General features: G+C 31.7%; 2 protein-coding genes across 5 annotated transcripts; one reads left to right on the forward strand and one right to left on the reverse strand.

The window, feature by feature from the left end:
• The first annotated feature begins 7,977 nt into the window (after nucleotides 1-7,977).
• On the forward strand, nucleotides 7,978-12,533 carry LOC101258944 (V-type proton ATPase subunit G 1). Of its 2 annotated transcripts, none has more exons than XM_004237497.5 (4): nucleotides 7,978-8,227; nucleotides 9,791-9,904; nucleotides 10,345-10,445; nucleotides 12,007-12,533. In XM_004237497.5, exons 2-4 carry the CDS (start codon nucleotides 9,814-9,816, stop codon nucleotides 12,148-12,150), a joined length of 336 nt encoding a protein of 111 aa, XP_004237545.1. In that variant the 5' UTR covers nucleotides 7,978-8,227; nucleotides 9,791-9,813; the 3' UTR covers nucleotides 12,151-12,533. The 2 variants fall into 2 exon arrangements, with proteins under 2 accessions (XP_004237545.1, XP_004237546.1); XM_004237498.3 differs by having other exon boundaries at nucleotides 8,097-8,227; nucleotides 9,695-9,904.
• On the reverse strand, nucleotides 12,487-15,370 carry LOC101258746 (uncharacterized). 3 transcript variants are annotated; one of them, XM_004237627.5, is made up of 8 exons: nucleotides 15,085-15,370; nucleotides 14,779-14,983; nucleotides 13,751-14,141; nucleotides 13,549-13,686; nucleotides 13,314-13,473; nucleotides 13,064-13,223; nucleotides 12,867-12,995; nucleotides 12,487-12,789 (listed from the first exon to the last, which is right to left on the reverse strand). In XM_004237627.5, the coding sequence occupies exons 1-8, from the start codon at nucleotides 15,225-15,227 to the stop codon at nucleotides 12,598-12,600; spliced, it is 1,518 nt and encodes a 505-aa protein (XP_004237675.1). In that variant the 5' UTR covers nucleotides 15,228-15,370; the 3' UTR covers nucleotides 12,487-12,597. The 3 variants fall into 3 exon arrangements, 2 of the variants coding, with proteins under 2 accessions (XP_004237675.1, XP_069153231.1); XR_011220678.1 differs by having other exon boundaries at nucleotides 13,077-13,223; nucleotides 13,314-13,686; XM_069297130.1 differs by having other exon boundaries at nucleotides 13,314-13,686.
• Between the last annotated feature and the right edge of the window lie 302 nt (nucleotides 15,371-15,672).

The following is a 15,672-nucleotide window of genomic DNA, read 5'->3' on the forward strand; positions in this document are numbered from 1 at the left end:
GATAGGACACTTTGAAAGTTTAGGTGTCTTTATGCAAATATGGAACAACTTCGATGGTGTATTTATGTCTTTTCTCTATTATTTATCCTTCAATCAATCATCTTTATATTGACTTTATAATTTATCCTTTTGCCTTCAGAAAGTGTTGTTATTTGATATTTTTGGAAAATTAGATGAACATTAACATGGGATATTAATTTTTTATTAATTAAATAATCTTTATTTTTACTAACAAATATTTATAACAATAATTTTACAAATAAACAATAATTTTACAGAAACATAAACAATAAAATTTAAAACATGTACTAAAAAACAACAATTAATATCAGAAGTATAAATTAATGATTGTAAAAAAATATACTAGGATAACTTTACAAATAAAAAATAATAACTTTACAGAAACATTAACAACAAAGTTTAAAATATGTACTCAAAACAACAATTAATATTACAAACATAAATTAATGACTATAAAAATATATATGAGGATACAGAAAGAAAAAAATTGAGTCTAGTGAATGTACAATGTCCCCTTAAGAAAATTATTTGTCTCTAGTACCCGAGGTTTAAAGGAATAGATCCTCCTAGGATGGAAGGATTCTATTCACAAGTGTATTGATAGAAAATCAATGGTGTTACGGGGAACTTAACAGTAGCAAAGTTTACAAATATTTGATTGTGCAGAAGAAGTTCAGAATTTTCGTTATTTTTAAATGAGAGGAAATCTCTCTATTTATATACAACAAAGAGTAGTGTGAACAAATGTTTATTGTGCCTTACAAGAAGGTCACAACTTTTCATAAAAGTCACATTTTTTCATAAAAGACGCAACTCTTCATAAAATCACAACTTTTCATAAAAGTCACATCTCTTCATAAAGTCGTAACTCTTCATAACAGTCGCAATTCTTCATAAAAGTCATATCTTTTCATGAAAGGGGAATACCATATTTGAAAATAAATAAAGTTGAAAGAAAATTCTAATTTGTGGTTGCGCCATGTAGACGGGCATAGAGTTCTCTTTTATATAAATATATGATTTTCTATTTCAGTTTAATAAATATAATCAATCGCGTTGTTGTTGAATATTTCAACTAGTGTTCAATTCAATACCTCCGCTAGGACAATGCAATTGTGAAAAAATCTGCATAAACCGCAAAGACTACAATCTGCCTCATCACACATTACAATTTTTTTTAAAATTATTTGGGAGTAAGTTGGTACCAAACTTAGTAAAAATAAATAAAAGATTATACGGCATGAGGCAGGGTGATATGGGTTGAAAATATTTGGCTCAAGTCATCTGCGACCCTTAAAGTTGCCCACATATTTTATTTAGACACCTTAAGTTTGACTTGTACCTATTGAACACTATTTTTTTTATAATAACTATAAATATTAACATACCACCAAGAACGTTTAAATCTTAGAGAGCACCTATTCTTGAAACAGTTAGGCTTCTAACAAACAAAAAAAAATCTAATTACATACTAAATGCTGAATTAAAACCTCTACAATTATGTGCTTTCTTTGAATTATCTAGCAAAGATAATCTTTCAATGATTTTCTTCTTTATCTGCCTTGCTGCCCCTTCAATATGAATATTCATTCCTTTGAACTTCTTCAAATTTCTAGCCCTCTAATTATGGTATAAGATTGCTCCACATACAGTTGCCATAATTTCCTTCTTGAACTACTTCAGTGCTTTGATTTAATTTTGTCCAAGATTGTTGCGGTCTCATTATTTTGGATTTTTGCACGTGTCCATAAGTTGATCATGCTCCACATATCCTGTATCCATCTGCACTTCTCGAATAAGTGTTTATTTGTCTCCATAACCTGCTCATCACATAGACAGCATGTTGTGTCTTCAACTGGGATTTTCAACTTCAATTTCCTCTCCTGTGTAAGTAACCTTCCCTGGACAGCAAGCCACACCAGAAATCTTTGTCTTGGGAATGACATGGAGGTCCAAACTAATTCAGCAGCCCTCAGTTTTGGTTTGTGTCTAATTAATGCTAAATAATTGAACACTTTAACCTTAATAAGTGTATATATATATATATATATATAGATATACACACACCTATTTAATATAATATGACAATCTGTTAAAATATCAAGATGCGTGTATTTCAAACGCTTATATATAATAAACATACCAATAAAACAATGACATGTGACATTTAACCCAACTTTTTAAAAAGATCTATTTTAATAATCAAAAATGTTATAAACAATTTGTATTATAGTGAATGTCTAATTATGTGGAGTCCTAGTAGGATATGGTTAGGAATCCTACTTGGGACCAAGTATGATTTTCCCTATAAATAAAGGGTTTTCCTTCATTGTAAACAAGATTGATAAAAGATCTATGAATCCTGAATATACTTCAAGAGAAATAAAAAGTCTTTTCTCTTCTCCCTACTTTCTTCTTCTTCTAAATTTATATAGTTTCATAACACGTTATCAGCACGATTGTTCTATTCTTAAAGAATTATGAAGAAGAAGGAAAAAGTGCAAAAGAGATATTGCATAAGTTATGCAATAAGATTCTTATATCTTCAAGGTATGATTTATCTTTATGTTATAATTATTTATGTGACAGATCTGGAGGTACCATCTAAAGTAAGTATTTAAAGAGACTTGTTGACTTTTTATACGTTTAATTTTAATCCATTGGGAAGAAAAATTTCTTAATTTATTTTAATAATTGAATAAGCACAATTTAGTGAAAGGTATGTTTTCAGCCTTTATATGAGGTATGTGATCTATTAAGCTATATTTATTAACTACTAATGTTGATTGTAAGAATTCAATAATATCTATTCTGTGTGTAATTATAATGTACCATCATATTAATGGTCATCAAAAGTGGTAAAATTACAATTATTTTGAAGGCTTGAGGTTGAGCCTCATTGTGGGTAAGACGATAGATTTAAGTTTCATCGCACCAAAAGAATAAGATGATGGATTTATGTCCAATCGCAAAAAGAGGGTAAGACATTGGGTTAAAGTCCTGATGCACCATGATGATAAGATATTGGGTTCAAGATCCATCGATTTATGACCTAAGACACTTTCATATGGATAAGACATTGAATGTGAGTCTCAATGCACCATATTGATGATATAATAATGACTAAAGAAAAACTAATGTGTTTTTGATGAGAAGTCATAAAATTTACTGAATTTGCTCCATTACGTAAAGTGAATGTGGTTCTAGTGCATAATATGTCTGAAAGAAGACAAGTGATTGAATAATGTACATAAATATGAATAAGGTACTAAAGCTATCATAATTTGATAAGCTCACATGTTTGTGTTCCATTCATGAAGAATGAGAACTTCTGATAAATTCTAAAATATGAATCCATTCTCTAAAGGGAATGAGGTGTAAGTCACCATGCTAGTCATGAGAAAGATTGCGACCTTGGTCAAAGATGTGGTATCACAAGAATGTCTCTAAGAAGACATGTATTATAGAAAAGTTTTATGTTTTATCTTCGGGCTTGTATTGGACACGAATTAATGCAATTGAGGCACATTCTATGGTAAATAAGAAGTTTACTAATTCCAATACTTTCTTAGTTTGACACGATTGTCTGGGACATCGTTAGTCTATAATGTTTAGACGAATTAAGAAAAATTAAAATGGACTTTCATGGAAGAACCTAATTTTTTTTTTAAATGGTGAGTTTTCTTGTAATGATTGTTAGCAAGGCAAGCTAATTGTGAGACCATCATAAACGAAAGTTGAGATTGAATTCTTTGCGTTCTAGGAACGTATACAAATATTTGTGGACCTAGTCATCCACCTAGTGGATTGTTTAGACATTCAATGGTCCTAATAAATGTTTCTTCTATATGGTCTCATGTGTGTCTATTATTATCTCGCAACTTGATATTTGCAAAATATTTGACACAAATAATATGTTACATGCACAATTTTCTTCAGATTAGTTTATCCAATGATGGAATCATAACTCGCCTAAAGGGTGAAGTAATTGAGAAGAAATAAATCTGAAAATTATTCTTGGATTAATAAAATTGAAATACACTCATATAATAGTAAATCAAAAATTTACTAAAGTAAAAGGCACATGACGTAGTAAATTTGGAGTTTACGAGTACTAATAATTTTATTAGTTGGCATGAATAATTAGGTCATCCCAAAGATGTGCAAACTGAGTAATGGACATACATTGAAAAACTAGAAGATTCTTCGAGAATTCTTTTGTTGTTTGTTCTCATGACAAGTTGATTGGATCAACTAATGTTGAGATTAAATCTCTAAATTCTGAAAGGTATAAAAGGTGAATATGGTCCCATTCACCTAGCATGTGATATGATAAAAAGATGCATCTATAAGATAATCACATGTGCGTTTGTTATCAACTTGCAGTTTGACAATCACAAAATTATTTGTGCAAAAATAATTGAGTTAAGAGCACAATTTCGGAATGTGTAATCAAGACAATTTATCTTGATAATAATGATAAATACTCAATATGATGTGACACTACATGTCTCAAATAGTAAAATCATTGTTTACGAAAATAAAGTTTCATATTTTGATATGAAATATGATATTACGTACAAACATAATCGTATGAATCAAACCAATAAGTTATGATCAATTTTTATGTTAATTGGTTTATGGTCTGGGACCAAATAGTTTTCATCTGATAATTTTGATGTGCAATATATGATTAATGAATATACTATGATGTACAAAGATAGATTCTCCAAAAGATTGAGATATATGTTAGTTTGTCTAACATAAGGGGGAGACTAGAAGCAACAGAAGAGTTGTAAATACTCCTATTGAATGTCCCTTAAGGATAAAGTCTATGATAGACTAATCAATTCTAAATAAAATAATCCTTGAAAAAAGGGGAGGATCAAAGAATCAAAATGATCATAATAAGAAGAAAATTACTCTTGGAGAGCCTACAACATAACACATTATGAAACCTCATGAGAGGGGTAGCTACCTAAAAATAATGAAGTGATGAGATCTCAATAAGTTTTGTCGTATTGTGAATCGATACAAAATGGTATATCGTTGACGATATCTTTGATACAATAGCGCGCAATATTGTAAAAGATTATGAGGATATGAATTCTATATATATTAAAGCATACTTGTGTAGAAATAATTATCAAGTAAAAAGTGGAATGATGCATCTTGGTAAGCATAAAGCTTATTTGACTTGCAATCTAGGCACTAGAAGATGTCATACATCTAATATTGAATGTTGTTACTTGACAAAAGTGATGTGAAAATATTCAATGGGTTTGAAATCTAAAACATATACAAGTTTTTGGAAAACTTGTTTATCATCCTCATAAGAATTAAATAGATTCAAAATGCATAGAGCATATTATGCAAGTTGATGACTAGAATTGAAATTCTTGAAGAGTTTTCAAAAGGCAATAGATGATTTGCTTAAAGAAGTTGAAGTAAGGAACTTGCTGAAATCTTTGACCCTGAAGGGAAGATTCATAAAAGCAGATAGAAGAAATCATATTTCGTCAAGGTTTTTCTACACTCATGAGCTCCCAAGAATAGTGATATCAACATGCAAGAGGTATGTTCAAGTAATATTATTGTTGATTTATTCACCAAATCTCTACCAACTACAACTTTCAAAAAGATGGTGCACAAGCTTGGAAAATGAAGATTCTAGTCTCTGAATTGATGTTGTCATTAGGGAGAGTTACTACGCGATGTACTCTTTTTCTCTCACAAGGTTTTGTCCCATTGAATTTTCCTTGTAAGATTTTTAATGAGGCATCTATAATGCGTATTATTAGATATGTGTACTTTTTTTCCTTCACTAGATTTTTTTCCACTGGGTTTTATCTAGTAAGCTTTTAACGAGGCACGTAATCTATCGACATTCAAGGGGTAGTGTTATAAACAATTTGTATTATAGTGAATGTCTAATTATGTGGAGTCCTAGTAGGATATGGTTAGGAATCCTACTTGGGAACCAAATATGGTTTTCCCTATAAATAAAGGGTTTTTCTTCATTGTAAACAAGATTGATAAAAGATCTATGAATCCTGAATATACTTTAAGAGAAATAAAAAGTCTTTTCTCTTCTCCCTACTTTCTTCTTCTTCTAAATTTATATAGTTTCATAACAAAAAATGTTTTTTAAGAAAATAAAATTTATTTTTTTAAATTACCCTCCCCACCCCGACATCTTTTTCTTTGAAACCCATATCCCTCTTCCATCGCCCTTCTATTGGCGCCAACGCCGACACCACGACTCAATATGCCATCACCCAAACCTCTTTCTGCTCCTTCTTTGATCAACTGGCACCTCTGTTTCCTCAATTGAATCTTAGTCATTTTATCATCGTTGGTAATACACCATTCACCCAAGCTAAAAATCTATTCTTTTTCATTTTAATAGCATTAGAACCTTCTATTCATTACCTTTATCTTTTCCCCATTTGTAATCATTTATAACAATTGTTATAGATAATAATAAATTTTTATCGAAAAAAATTAATTCACATTTATTTTATCGAATTAAATGAAGTTTTGGCGAAACATTGAAGATGCAGATCTACATAAAAAGATAATAAAAAGGAAAAAAGTAGAAGAAGAATTGGAGACACCGAGAGAGCTAGATAGGTGGAGGGTGTGTGTGTATGTGGAGTGGGGTGTGTATGTGTTAAAAAAATTATGTAAATGGGGTAGATGAGAATGCCAGAGGGAGCGAAATATTGTGTTGGGAAAGAAAACTTCCTTTCGAAAAGAAATTATATTTTCATTTTTTATTATTTTTTGTAAATAAGTTAGTAAAAAATATTATTTTCAATAGTTTTACATGTCCAAGGAGAGTGTAGTACACGTTTTTGACATGTCAACATTTTGTATCTAATAGAAATGACTTTTGAACAAATAAGGTGTTCAATAGGAATAAAAATAAGTTGATGTGTTCAAATAAAATATGCGGACAATTTCAAGGAAATGCATGCGGCTTAAGGCAAAATATTTTAATCAACTTCATATGCAATTTTCATTCTTTCTTCTCTATTTTCATCATTTTTCCTTTTTCTTTTCTTTTTTCTGGTATATAATTTACATTTTTTTCATGTTTCCATGTGAGGTTTTAGCATATTTATCACACATTTTCTACTAATATTTCCTTTTCTTTTTAATTAAAAGATAATTAGGAATTTGTCTATACAATAGGTACTAGCTCTGCGAACTATCATAATTTGAGACTCAATAATTTTTCTCAGTGATAAGTCTTTCTAGTTAATCTAAAAATTACTAAAATTGTTAAAAATAGAAAAACTTAAATTCATACAGGGAAAAGTTAGCTTAAATAAATAAACAAATTAGGAACAAAATATTCATTTGGATCAAAATTAATAATCATCATGTTGTAACTGAACCCGCACCCACATAGTTCTTAACATGTCTCATCGGCTATGACACACATTAAAATCTCATTAAGTTAATATACGTAGAATTATAAAATATTATTGTTTTGTAAACATATTAAAGAGTATTAAAGAGTAATTTGAGATTCAATAAAGGTCAAATTTAATTTGCATTAAAATCATGATTTCTTACTGATGTATGTAATCATATTTATTGAAATGACATAATTTTTTTTTGTTATACACACAGTACAATAAATACATAAAAAAATTGTATCTTACAAAATTATTTATCATATTTATTGAATTCACATAAAAATATTTTTATACATAAAACATAATATATGTGTATGATTGATTCATTATAATATATTATTTAACCTAGGAACCACGTATAAAGTGCAGCTCGAAAAAATAATATTGAAAATTTTGGATACAATAAAAAAAACTAAAAATAAGCTTTCACTAAATTAACATTATAACATAAAAAATAAAATACAAAAAAATATATTTTACTAAATTATTTGATATATATTTAAAGAAATAATAATTAATAAAATTATTTGAACCATATATTAATAAAAATAGTCTTATGAAAATATATCTAACTTGCTATCTTATCAAAATTAGTAATTTTCAATTATAATAGTTCAAAGTCAGAATCGAGGAAAAATATTAGTGATTATTATTAATTTAATAACTAACGAGAAAGGGAAAAGGGAAAAAAAAATGAAGTTAAAAGTCCAAATATAAGGTGGAGTGTGAAACAAAATCGAAACGAAGGCCAGAACTTTCTCAATTCCGATTCTACAGAGGTATTCTCTTTTTCTTTCTCTCTATATTTTCAACTCGGATTCCACATAGCTTCTCTATAGTTGTTGTAGCTGTAGACATGAAAATGCGCTTATCAGTATTAACGATCTGGCAGTTCAATTTTCTGCTGATTTCGGGCTTCAATGGATTAGATCTAGATACGATTGTTATTTTGACTTGTTTTGACCATTTTTCTTTTCAATTTAGTTCCGACTTTTGTTTAAGTCAACTTGATTTTTCTTCTGATCTACTTTGTTATGTAATGACGAATATACAGTTCCTGTTGAAGTGCTTTTAGATAATAACTACAGATTCTATCTGTTTTCACTGTCGCTATGGTGGCGCGTGAAGGGTTGCTTCATGTTTAAACGTTTCTGATCCAGATTTGAATTTTCTGTTTTTTTTTTAAATTTTTATTATTATTGTGTGGTGGTTGTTTATTTTTTCATAAGCTGCTTCGAATTGTGATACGATGATTGAATTAAATATAGTATTACTATTTTTCTTACTAATGCTTTGTAATTTACAATTTGGAGGGCATGGATCTTGTGGTTTACTTTGGAGTTTGAAAAGAATTTTTGGTCAACCATAAACTTTTAGATATCCAGTTTTGTTTGTTTAATTCGTAAGCAAGAGTTTAATTGAAACAAGTAAGTGTCCAGCATTATGGTATCGAGTTATTCAAGTTCTTTAATCCAAGTGCATTAAGTTAATGGACTGAATGGATCAACCAGTTGATATTCACCCTCCATGTGTACTTGATATAAAGGTTTCGTACAATTAAATTCAAAAGACAAGTGTGAAAAGAGAGGCAGCATTGTAATTTTGTCTAGGATAGAACTGAGATTCAGTTGGGAATATAGTAGAAAGTATACAAGCCTCATGTTGACATGACACAATGTGAATTTTTGAATCTGGCTTACCGAGATTGGGTGGATTTACTCTGACCAAAGAGCAGATGAAGAAGAGAAAGGAAGAAAACCTGGATGAATCCTCGTCTAAGATTAGAAAATAGTTGCTTTAGTAGAATAGATTGTGTTCTGAAAAGAGAATGATAATAGCTTTCCCTTCTTATATTCTATTTAGCACATAATTTCTTACCTGTTAGTTCCAAATTGATGTTCTAGATTGGTTAGGTTTGGAACTAGTAAATATTGGACTGCAAATTCTTAATCTTTTGAATAGGAGTGGAAAAATAGGTGATAAATTACAAGAAGTCAAGATCTGGTGTCAAGACATTATTAAGTTACTCCTGCACACATACATATAAGAAATACATGCTATTCTACTCTTGGAATCTCATAGTGTTGTAGATTAACTGCTTCTGACTTTTCTATTTTTGTTCAGAACATTATTAAACTTATTATGATGTTATTACTATCAAATTAACTGAATGGCCATCTTCTAAATTTCGTTTTTACATAGTCAATCATAATGTAAAAATGACTGACTTTTCTTTCTTGCTACAGTTTAATGATGGTAATTCATGTTATCTTCTAAATAGTCAGTTATCTCGCAAGTGTTATCAAGGATCTTAGAGAGATACATTTCATTCTTCATTGCAGTTGTTTCAGTTTTATAGACGAGAATGGAATCTAGTAGGGGTGGCCAGAATGGAATTCAACTCCTTTTAGCTGCTGAGCAGGAAGCCCAACGCATCGTCAATGTTGCCAGGACTGGTAATTGCTTTTACCTCCTTTCGGCATCCAGTTTTCTGGCCTTCTGATCTGGATCTTTGTCGGTTTAAATACACTATCAGTTGTGTCTCTTTTATGGTGCACTTATATTTGTCCTGTCGTGTTGTGCATGCTTATTGTCTTTGGATGCTTTCAGATTTTTTGAATCTAGATTAGCATATGCTAGCTGTGTTTACATTTTTTGGGTAATAATTGAGTTGAAGTTTGCAAAATTGTCAACCAAAAGCTTATATTTTGGCACCTTTCTCTTTACTGATCAAACAAAGATGAAATGTCATATTTTGGTATCTTTTATTTCTTTTGTCTAACTTTTAGTATGAGTGATGTCTCTTGTCTTCTTGACCTTATCATTTAGTGCTCTGTGAATGCTTGGATTAGGTTAATAAAAGGAGCATGTGTGCTAACATGAGTTTCATATGCAGCTAAACAAGCTAGATTGAAGCAGGCCAAGGAGGAAGCTGAGAAGGAGATAGCTGAATTTCGTGCTTACATGGAGGCTGAATTTCAAAGAAAGCTTGAACAGGTAACTAGGACCCAAATTGTTTCTAGAAGATCCTATTCGCACAAGAATGGTATCAAGTTGTTTGTTCTCGGAAAATAATGACTTCTATCAGATCTTGTCCTCCTTTTAAATGCTTTACATTTTACACTTGATCATAGACAAAAGGTATCACAGTGTGCATTGTCAGCAAACGCCTCTATATGTTTTCTTGTCCTCTATGGGGTCGTTTGTTAGAGTGTACAAGAATAGTGCTAAATATGTTGTATTAGTAATGCTCATTATGAATGTTGGTATTAGTTAGGGGTGTCAAAAATGAGCCCAAACATAGGTAACCCGCCCAATCCGCCCTAAATTTTAAGGGTTGGGCTGAAGATAATTTGAATTTGGTTAAATCTGAACCCGTTTAAGCTTAGCCCACTTGAAGAGAATTCTCGATTAAATCTCCTATTTCAACCTGTTTTAAAACTTTTTATCAAGTTATGTTCCTATATCGAAGGTATGAATTATTATCTATTTAACATCTTTTAGGATTTATCTATCAATTTGTTACTTTGTTACTTTTTTAACAAAATTCTTGAGCGGAAATACAAATTGTGATTATAACAGTTAAATATCAATATGTTAAATTATTGAGATTAATCGGATCAAAATGGGCGGGTCAAGACCCAATCCATTATTTAGTCCCTTTGAGCCCAAAGTAAACTTGGGCGGATAAAAAACCCAACCTCATTTCTATTTAATCCATTGTAATATTTTCAATTTTAACCCAACCCGCCCATTTGACACCCCTAGTATTAGTTATGGTTGCATTGGTTATGTTAAGATTATTTCTTGTGCAGTGTTTGGTTTGATATATTAAAAGTAACATATATTGCATAATTTCTAAAAAACATGTTTGTTTAGAACATACCCTCCACAAATATGGTACAAAGGATGTGGAAAAAATTTTGAGGCACAAATTGTGTTTTTAGCTATGCTACTGTGCATTTTAAAACTCCTTGCATTAGTAATGTCATGAATTTCCATTTATTAGTTATCTTGAAATTGTTTCTTTTGCAGCATTTGGTTTGGGGTATTAAAAATAACATGTATTGCATAATTTCTGAAAAAGTACTTGTTTACAAAAATACCCTCCACAAATATGGTAGAAAGGATGTGGCAAATCTTTTGAGGGGTAATTGTGTCTTTTACCATACTAATGCATGCATTAATACCCTTTACATTACTATATCATGAATTTCCATGTATTATTTTTACCAAATAGAGTGTATATACTTGTACATTGGTTGAAGAAGTGTACCAAACAAGGTATTAGTAATGCACAACTAATGCATGCATTATTTTTTTTAATGCTTTCGACGAGATGGCCCCATTAGATCCTTAAATATGGTTTCTTTTCTTCTCTAGTATGTTTCTAATTGATGATAACAAAAGTGAGTCCAAATTTAATCCTCAGAACTGCATCAATTTTCCAACTTCTCTGCTTGTTGGGGTGTGGGAGAAAGGAGATGTTTGGGCTGTGGGTCTGACTTCTTTTCTCTATAATTGACTAAGCATGGTTCCTGATTTCTCTCATTTACAGACTAGTGGTGACTCAGGTGCTAATGTCAAACGTCTTGAGATTGAAACTAATGAAAAGATCGAACACCTGAAGACTGAAGCGTCAAGAGTCTCTGCTGATGTTGTCCAAATGCTTCTGAGGCACGTAACCACAGTGAAGAACTAAAATTTTATATGGATGAAGTGTTTCACGCATGTCATTTTGCAGATTTATGCTCCCCCAATTCATGGTTCTTGTGCTTGATCAGTCCCATGGATGTTCACCATTTGTATCGTATGTTTGTTATCACTATTTATTGTCTTGCTTTGTTGAATAAAATAACTCATTTGAGCTCCTTTCTATGTATCTTTTGTAAACAAAAGATCAGAAACCAAGGTTCAGCGTCTGGGCAGCATGTCAGTTTCTTATGTATCTAGATTCCAAGGAGTTATGTAGTGAACTTGTCTCTGCATGTATTGTGTTATATGAAGTGATGCAGCTGTAAACAGGAGTGTGACCGTCTTTCTGTTGATAAATTTGCAGTTTCAACATGATTTTTCTTTTCATGATCTTGAGAAGATTTATTGTTCTGTAATTACATATCTACAATGTCAAGCATCAGACTGATACACTTCAAGAATGCAACATAGAGAGGTCTTGAAGAACTTGTACTGCAACTATACCACACGCAACTAGTCCTATGGAGACGAGGGCAGGTCTTGCTATTGATATTTTTGTTTCACTGTCCTTTACTTTGTTATTATGCATAGCCCATGCCATTGCTGGTGGTAGGATGCCATATAGCATTGTCATGCAGTAACCGCCCTGCAAACATAACATTATAATGAAAAATCGATATCCAAAGTGCTTTCTTATTGAATGAAAAGTGAATTTAAACTCACTGCTATATCCGTAGCAGCAGAAAATGCATCTGGAATTGCTGTTGACAACAGAAGAGGGGGAGCAATGGCAATTGCTGTTGCTGTGAAGCCTAAGTTGTTTCTTATCCACCATTTCTGAGAATTTGATCTCTGCAAGGTTGTAAAGTAAAGTAGTTAGACGAGAGACACCAAATTTACACCAAGAAGCCAAATGTTACCTGTAAATCAAACCTTGTGGATACACGTGATTGCAGGTTAAGGTTATTGAGTTGCTCTTTCAGGAACTCAGAGAAGCTTAGAAGAGTACCAATTAAAGATGTTCCCACAGCTAGAAGAGAGAATGCTTGTACCATATATGACACTCCACTCCATTTGACCCTGATAATGTATTGTCATTCCATATACATCTTATAGGCAAGTCAAGACACTCGTATCAAAAAAGTTGATCAAGAGTGAGTTTAGAATGACCTGAGGAGCAATTCAACAGGGTCAACAACTTGATCAACCTGGGATGAAAGGCCAAAGGCAATTGCATCCCAAACAAGCAATGCTAGGAGGGGAACCAGACCACCAATCAACACGGAAGCTCTTATTCGTTTCAGATCACCTTCCAGGTAAGCACACAGGACTGCAACAATCGCTAACTTGTGAGAGAGAAAAAAAAGAGAACATTTCTGTGAAAAAATTGTTTGTGTTTGTTCACCAGGAGCTAGATCATGGTAGACTAAAGAGAATATTAATACTGGTATCGTTGATGGAACTTTTCCCCAATCACTGCTTCCTTCATTGCCTGACCACCCTCCATATAGAATTGTTAGAACCTCAATTGCCACGAGCAGTCCTGTTTGAACTTTTATTTAGATGCCTTCATTAAACAAATTGAAACGAAAACATATCATAGCTACCTATCATAAGAGCAGTGAGCCACTGATTGACTTGATCAGTGGCTTTTGTCCCACCTACAGATATGAGAATTGTGAAGAGGGAAGTGAAGAAAAAGCCCAAAAATGATTCCGGTAGATTGACCAAATGGCAGAGGATTTCACCGGACTTGGAAATGTAAGCAACCAGTGAAGTGTATCCTAAGAACACATAAGTTACTGTAGCCAAGGCTCCACCCCATTCTCCTAGTGTTTCTTCAGCCATTGTTCTAATCGAAATGATCTCTAGTTCACCGTCTTCAAATTTCACTTTGTTCTTTTTGAGTAACCCCACATTGATTTCAACTAGCACAAGTGCTTCAATTAGTAAAAATGCCCAACACATTGTCATAGCTATTGAACTTGGGATTATTCCCTGAAATTCACGACATAACCAATGCTGTAACATTCATCTGATATCAACGCAATATTTCTTTTCACTAGCATAACAATATAGAGGTTCCATTTCCATCAGCGAATATACATCCATTTATAGAGGTTCATATTGGTCTAAGCCTTGGTGCCATATTTACTTAGTACATCTGCTTCGGTGAAAGATAACAGGTACCAATGAAAGACGCAAGGTGCACGCGATTTTAAGAGAACACTTTTTAGGAGCTAAAGAAAAGAGTAGATACTACCATTGCCCATGGTTTCTAGTTTCAAAATATGGAGCATTATAATAGGAGTATGTTAATATGATGGCCTAAATTAAAAGAAGAAACATATGCACTTTGTCCAATAATAATTGTTCACTATTGACTTGACACACATCTTAAGAAACAACAAATAATACGATAATATTACTACATTACCCTTAGAACATATTAAATTTAATGATTTGGAAAATATATTAGATATTGAATAATATTTAGTAGCAACGGTAAAAGTAGACACAAAAAGAGTCTATTATCTCTTGATTTTTTAAAATCGAACAAGTATTGTTGGACAACTATTTTTAGTATAGTGGACAAGTAAAGATGAACGGAGTTACAGAGGGAATATATAGTTACCGCAGGAGAAGTTTTTTGGGGAAGAGCAAGAATGCCTGAACCAATACTTGTTCCAATGATTAGAGCAACAGCACCAGCTACTGTGCCTTTTTTCTTGTAAATTCTCTGTGTCTCTTCACAACATTCATTCTTTCCTTTTGTTGCTGAAATTTTCCATGAATTTGGTGCCCATTCTCGTCTACGTTGGCTTTGCTGATAATCGAATCTGTTCAGAATTTATAATTGAAAGAATTATAGTGTTAGATCATCTGTGGAAAGTGAAGCTGAAGAGACAATTATAGGTAGAGAGATTAGAATGACATGTACATTCTGTATTTCAAGACAATTGTCTTCTTTTCTTGATGCCATAATGATAATTTTGCCCATTGACAATGTGATCTTGATTCATAAATTCTTGAGATCTTTCTATTAGTGAAGGAAGGTGAAGAAGCTAGGGAATGAATATCCATGAGACAGATTCCCTACTATCTTGGAAGAGGAAGTATCTTTGGAACTTGGTTGAATTAGTTTGCAATATTTGAGTCCATTCTAGCACATGCATATGCGGTTCAAATTAACTTTGGGGCCACTATTGTCACAAAAGTTCTCAAATATCAATACCTTCCTTCCCACAAAACAAAAGATACTTACTACTCTCTCTCTCCCTCTTCGTTCCTATTAAGTTGTCATGTTTATTAAAAATAATTGTTCTCAGATACTTTCCTTGTTCACTTTGTGAAAAATCATCGTTTCACTTATCTTTCATCCATTTGTTCAAATCAACTTTTTGATGAAATGATCACTTATCATAAAAATACACAATTAACCATGTAAACCAATAATTTTAAAAATATACACACATACAACTTTTACTTGTCACTTTTAATATATCAAGTAATATTAAAAAAAAATTAG

The sequence above is a fragment of the Solanum lycopersicum genome, chromosome 4, assembly GCF_036512215.1.
Source record: "Solanum lycopersicum chromosome 4, SLM_r2.1".
In the NCBI taxonomy this organism is placed as follows: Eukaryota; Viridiplantae; Streptophyta; class Magnoliopsida; order Solanales; family Solanaceae; genus Solanum; species Solanum lycopersicum.

Bases quoted from the DNA above. Each gene is read 5' to 3' on its own strand.
- LOC101258944 (XM_004237497.5), top strand. From the start codon at position 9,814: ATGGAATCTAGTAGGGGTGGCCAGAATGGAATTCAACTCCTTTTAGCT. The intron at 9,905-10,344 runs GTAATTGCTTTT...TTTCATATGCAG, and splicing joins CGTCAATGTTGCCAGGACTG to CTAAACAAGCTAGATTGAAG. The intron at 10,446-12,006 runs GTAACTAGGACC...TCTCATTTACAG, and splicing joins TTCAAAGAAAGCTTGAACAG to ACTAGTGGTGACTCAGGTGC.
- LOC101258746 (XM_069297130.1), bottom strand. From the start codon at position 15,227: ATGGATATTCATTCCCTAGCTTCTTCACCTTCCTTCACTAATAGAAAG. The intron at 13,224-13,313 runs GTCATTCTAAAC...ATACATTATCAG, and splicing joins CCTGTTGAATTGCTCCTCAG to GGTCAAATGGAGTGGAGTGT. The intron at 12,996-13,063 runs GTAACATTTGGC...ACAACCTTGCAG, and splicing joins CCACAAGGTTTGATTTACAG to AGATCAAATTCTCAGAAATG.